Source organism: Verticillium nonalfalfae (genome assembly GCF_003724135.2).
Source record: "Verticillium nonalfalfae strain VnAa140/NRRL 66861 chromosome Unknown scaffold_179, whole genome shotgun sequence".
Lineage (NCBI taxonomy): Eukaryota > Fungi > Ascomycota > Sordariomycetes > Glomerellales > Plectosphaerellaceae > Verticillium > Verticillium nonalfalfae.
In genome coordinates, this window is record NW_021167404.1 from 43459 (window position 1) to 49065 (window position 5607).

Sequence of the window (5607 nt, forward strand, 5' to 3'; positions counted from 1 at the left end):
CCAAAGCCTGAGGTGCCATTTTCACTGCCCCTCCATCATCTACTTACATCCGGCCCGGGCGTCCACCTGGAATTTTTGAGACGAGACGAGCACCATCAAAGCGAAAAAGCACTCTTATACAACCGTCCACCTCACGCACGACCACGCACCCAAAACGACCATATCCAATCCCCATCGAATCATATCCTTCGTGACCCTTACCTGCGCTATCCTCCAGAGAGCTTCTGCGCTCGCCGGCGCGATCCTCGCACCTCGACGGAAATCCTATTGCGCTGTCACTACAACAGATGCTGCGCCTTGGACAGCTTGAACCGATTGTCAACACAAGCGTCAGCCTTCATAGTCAGCAGCCAACTTGGGCACCTTGCCAACGTTCTGAAACGACCTTGGGCCAACTGCCAATCTCATCAACTTGTCAATAAAGCAACGCCTTCCTCACATTCAACCCCATGTTTCCGTAGCAATCCAACCGATCGCTGTCAACATCACCATCATCCGGCATCTTGATCCGCCTCGAGTCAGACCAGACCCCCGTCTCCTGCCCTTCCAACAGACATAAATAGCACAGCGACCGTAGGGTCCATCTGTCAGCCACCATGACTGTCTTTGTCGCTACGCTGTAAGCTCGTCCCGAATCCCTGAATATCCCCAACCGCAGGGCAGGCCCAGTCCGTCAAGACAGCTCATGCTGACATTGCCAGCTTTCTGCCCAAGACAGTTCACTTTAACCTTCCTGGCAAGCCCGGCACCGCTACGCCGGCCCCCGAGCGCTCAGAACGAACGAAGAAGCCGGGCCCCTCCACCCTCACCGGCGCCGACAAACCCAGTCTCTTTACACCTCTTCCCGAAGTGACACCCCCTGATACCCCAACCGAAGAACACGGATCGCAAGACCTGTTTGCCAACGAAGATGGCTTCCGCATTCCTCTCTCCGACGATGGCAATGAGAGCGTAGACGCCGGTATGCCCGCCGACAAGGGCTCCCCCCGATGGGGTGGCAGTGCCAACCAGCCAATGTCCCGAGCGAGCTCTCCGCCGCCAGCGCTGATTGCTGAGCACAGTCGGACCCTGGAGAAGGCGCGTGAGCTCGGCCGCCAGGGCGTCATTCAGCCCCGTGCTATTGCTCGCAGTGACAGTCATGATCGAGTCTTTGCGCACGCCAATTGGAAGATTGTCAACGCCGATCAAGGTAATGGTGGTCTGCGCAATGCTGCCGACGCCGCCGCTCGTGACGGTAAATTGGGTGACTACACTTGGGTCGGGACTCTCGGCATGCCTACCGACGCACTCGAAGGAACACAGCAGAAGCAAGACATCGAAGACCACCTAGCGACCGATCACGACATGCTGACAGTCTTTGCTTCCGACAAGGACTTTGATGGCCACTACTCACATTTCTGCAAACAAATCCTGTGGCCAGTCTTTCACTACCAGATCCCAGACAACCCCAAGAGCAAGGCTTTCGAGGATCACTCTTGGAAATACTACGTCAATGTCAACCAGGCGTTTGCGGACAAGATCGTTGCCAATTGGAAGCGCGGCGATGTCATTTGGGTGCACGACTACCACTTGCTGCTCGTGCCCGGCATGGTTCGCCAGAAGCTACCCGAGGCCAAGATTGGCTTTTTCCTGCACGTTGCATTCCCTTCCTCCGAGGTTTTCCGATGCCTCGCCGTACGCAAGCAGCTTTTGGAAGGCATGCTGGGTGCAAACCTCGTCGGCTTTCAGATTCATGAGTATGCTCGTCACTTCCAGCAGACATGCAGCCGCCTTTTGGGCGCCGAGGCCACGCCCGACGGCCTTCAGCTCGAGGATCGTTTTGTCGATGTCGTGAACTTGCCAATTGGAATTGACCCCGTCTACATTCGGGAGCGCCGCGCCAACAACAGCGTGAAGAAGTGGATCGAGACCATCAGAGAAAGGTACAAGGGCAAGTGGCTCATCGTCGCCCGCGACAAGCTTGACCACGTTCGAGGTGTGCGCCAGAAGCTGCTCTCGTATGAGCTGTTCCTCAACAAGAACCCACAGTGGCGTAACCAAACGGTCCTCATCCAAGTGGCCATGTCGAGCAGCGAGAAGAGCGACCTTGACGCCGCCGTCAGTGACATTGTCACCCGTGTCAACTCGTCGTGGGCCAATCTGGCATATCAGCCGGTCGTGTACCTCAAGCAGGACATTGACTTCCCGCAGTACCTCGCACTCCTTACGTGCGCCGACGCGCTCATGATCACGAGCCAGCGCGAGGGCATGAACCTGACATCTCACGAATATCTCTTCTGCCAGGATGGCGAGGTTCTGCCGGACAAGAAGCACGGCTCTTTGATCCTGTCCGAGTTCACAGGCACATCATCCCTCTTCGGCGGCCACGAGCTCGCCGTCAACCCCTGGGACTACCGCGCATGCGCCGATGCCATCAAGCAGGCGCTCGAGATGAGCGATGAGGAGAAGGAGCGTCGCTGGACCAAGCTCTACGAGGCCGTCATGCATCACACGGGTTCGCACTGGTTCTCCGAGTTCCTTTCGCGCCTTGACCTTGTGCACGAGGAGCAGCACAAGCGCGATCAGACGGCGGTGCCGCGCCTCTCGATCGGCACGCTCACGCAACGGTACAAGCGCAGTGAGCGACGTCTCTTTATCCTCGACTACGAGGGCACACTCGTCAGCTGGGGTCCGATGAACCAGATCATCCCTGTCAGCCCGCAGCGCACGGTCGATGTGCTCAATGACCTGCTGCTTGACGATCGCAACACGATCTACGTCATGTCGGGGCGGCGACCCGAGGAGCTCGACCGCACTTTCCGGCGCGTGCCGAACCTGGGCCTCATCGCGGAGAATGGGTGTTTCCTCAAGGATTGCGGTAAGAGCACGTGGCAGGTGATGGCCGACGCCGAGCAGATTCGCAGCTGGAAGGCGTCAGTCAAGTCCATCATGACGTACTACCTCGAGCGAACGCCGGGCGCCGTGATTGAGGAGCGTCGCTGCAGCCTCGTGTTCCACTACAAGGGCGCCGAAGATTACGATTCTGCGGCGCGGCAGGCCAGCGACTGCGCCAGCCACGTCAACGACGCGTGCGAGGCGCAGCGCGTGCACGCCATCCCTCTCAACGGGTGCATCATTGTCGAACCGATCGACTGGACCAAGAGCACGGCGGCGGAGCGCATCTTTGAGGACCTCAAGGCGGGCATGGCGCCTGATGAGCAGCACAAGGGCCCCGTCGACTTTCTCATGGTCATGGGCGACGGGCGAGACGACGAAAAGGTGTTCAAGTGGGCCAACACGCTCGCCGACGAAGGCGTGGTCAAGGAGGTCACAACGGTGACGCTGGGCAAGCGCGGCAGCACCGAAGCGACGGCGACCCTGACGCAGGGTGTCAGTGGTGAGTGGACGTGGCACGGCGTTTCTCAGTGCTACATGCTAACGACGGACAGGTGTTCTCTCTGCCCTCGAGCGGCTTGCGTCTATTTAGAGAGGCAAACCAGAACGGTGTTTCTCCAAGACATGATGAATTAACGAAGACTGGGGAACGTTTAGGGGAAGGAGGGCTATTTTATTTGGATTTTGCTCGGCGTTGGGGGGGAGGGCGAAAAGGAATATCTCCATGCTGACACGCAGAGCTGAGTCTCGCCGATGACGATGAAGAGGGGAGGGAGCAACAGATGAAGCCAGGGCGGGGCAAGCGAGTTGCATTCCTCTGGCCCGCTATTGTCAATGTCCCGAATCAATACGCGCTGCAACGATATGATTGATGTGACGGGATGCATCAACGTTGATGTGAGAAAGGCCCTCGGAGGAAGGCCCTCGGAGGAAGGCATGCGAGACCATGAGATAAAGTGTAGAGTGTGTTGTGTCGGCGATCTCATCTCATTATACTTTGACCGCTCTCACGAGTACCATGTAGGTGTAGAGCTCGAGCGTGGGTTTTTGGAATTTGATTCAATACAGTTTGCTCGCTTCTGGGTGCTGCCGTAGTGACGATGAAAGGACCTGTGGAGGTTGATAGAGACTGGTGGGAGAAGGGATGACATCATGCGCGAGCACGCCCTCTGGGTCCCTGAAGGTTGAAGGTACGTATCGGGAGCTTGGGCCTGTAGCTGTTCGGCTCACTCCGAGCAGAGCACGCCGGTGGCCAGAGCGCTCCAACCAGGGCATGTTTCCCAGCGCGGTGGTGCCTTCCACCATCTGCCTCGTACCCCGCAGCCCGACATCGGCGCTGCCCCAGAACTTTTTCGATGGCACAGAGTGGAAGGGGGGGTCTCGAATGACTCGAATGACTCGGAAGCCGGAACCTCGCTGCCGTGAGACTCGACTCCCTTGGGCCAATTGACACCATTTCATAGTTGTTGGAATAACTTTCGTCAGATTGTACCCCTCTACGAACCGACTCTGCCGGCCTCCAACCTGTCCTCTTTGCCTCGACCACCCCGCCAAACCTGATCGTACCTACAGCTGCTGCCACGTCGGGAGAGCCTCAACCGTCTCCCATCACCAGATATCCAGACGCCGCCCTCAACCCCGCAGTCGGCCTCGCCAGAGCACTCTCTCAAGATGGCTGCCTTCCCTCCTCCTCCCACGAACACCATTGACTGGGCCAATGTCGGCTTCCAGGTCCGCGAAGGTACGCACTCTATGGCCATGGCTCCAGGCATTTGCTGCAGGCCTTGGCTCCATGACTTGGCGCCAGGCCTTCCGGTCCCATGAGCCCATGCCCCTACTCTGTGGTGTTCCTCTTCTGACAGCCGGCCCCTCCAGTCAACGGCCACATCGAGTCCACCTACAGCAAGTCGACCGGCCAGTGGACGCCGCTCAAGTTCGTGGCGTCGCCCTTTATGCGCATCCACGGCATGGCCCCGGCCCTCAACTACGGCCAGCAGGCCTACGAGGGCCTCAAGGCCTTCCGCGGCCCCGGCGACGACACGATCGCCCTCTTCCGCCCCGACCGCAACGCCCTGCGCCTCCAGCACTCGGCCGACGTCGCCTCGATGCCCCGCGTCCCCGAGCAGACCTTCCTCGACGCCTGCCGCGCCGCCGTCGCCCTCAACGCCGCCTTTGTGCCCCCGCACGCCACGGGCGCCGCCATGTACGTGCGCCCCCAGATCTACGGCTCGAGCGCCCAGCTCGGCCTCTCGCCGCCCGACGAGTACACCTTTGCCGTCTTCGTCATCCCGACGGGCGTCTACCACGGCGTCCACCCCGTCAAGGCCCTCATCCTCGACGAGTTTGACCGCGCCGCCCCCCACGGCACCGGCCACGCCAAGGTCGGCGGCAACTACGCCCCCGTGCTGCGCTGGAGCGACAAGGCCCGCGCCGAGGGCTACGGCATCACGCTGCACCTCGACTCGGCCCGCCACGAGGAGGTCGACGAGTTCAGCACGAGCGGCTTCATCGGCGCCAAGAAGGCCCCCGGCGCCGCCGGCGCCTACACCCTCGTCGTCCCCGACTCGCAGTGCGTCATCGACTCGGTCACGAGCGACAGCATCCAGCACATTGCGCGGTCCCTGGGCTGGGCCGTCGAGAAGCGCGTTGTACGTTCCCTTCTGCTTCTGCTTCTGATTTGCTTCTGCTTCTGCTTCTGCTTCTGCTTCTGCTTCTGCTTCTGCTTCTGCTTCT

General features: G+C 59.8%; 2 protein-coding genes across 2 annotated transcripts; both read left to right on the plus strand.

Moving 5' to 3' along the window:
* Positions 1 to 596: 596 nt before the first annotated feature.
* TPS3 (Trehalose-6-P synthase/phosphatase complex subunit) lies at positions 597 to 3466 on the plus strand (the record flags this gene model as incomplete). The annotated part of the gene is made up of 3 exons (XM_028637147.1): positions 597 to 619; positions 702 to 3376; positions 3429 to 3466. The coding sequence occupies 3 exons, from the start codon at positions 597 to 599 to the stop codon at positions 3464 to 3466; spliced, it is 2736 nt and encodes a 911-aa protein (XP_028490895.1).
* Positions 3467 to 4545: 1079 nt separating this feature from the next.
* D7B24_002953 (uncharacterized protein) lies at positions 4546 to 5522 on the plus strand (the record flags this gene model as incomplete). Its single annotated transcript, XM_028637148.1, has 2 exons — positions 4546 to 4615; positions 4750 to 5522. Coding segments are annotated over 2 exons (843 nt in total), but the record flags the coding sequence as incomplete, so codon positions are not given.
* Between the last annotated feature and the right edge of the window lie 85 nt (positions 5523 to 5607).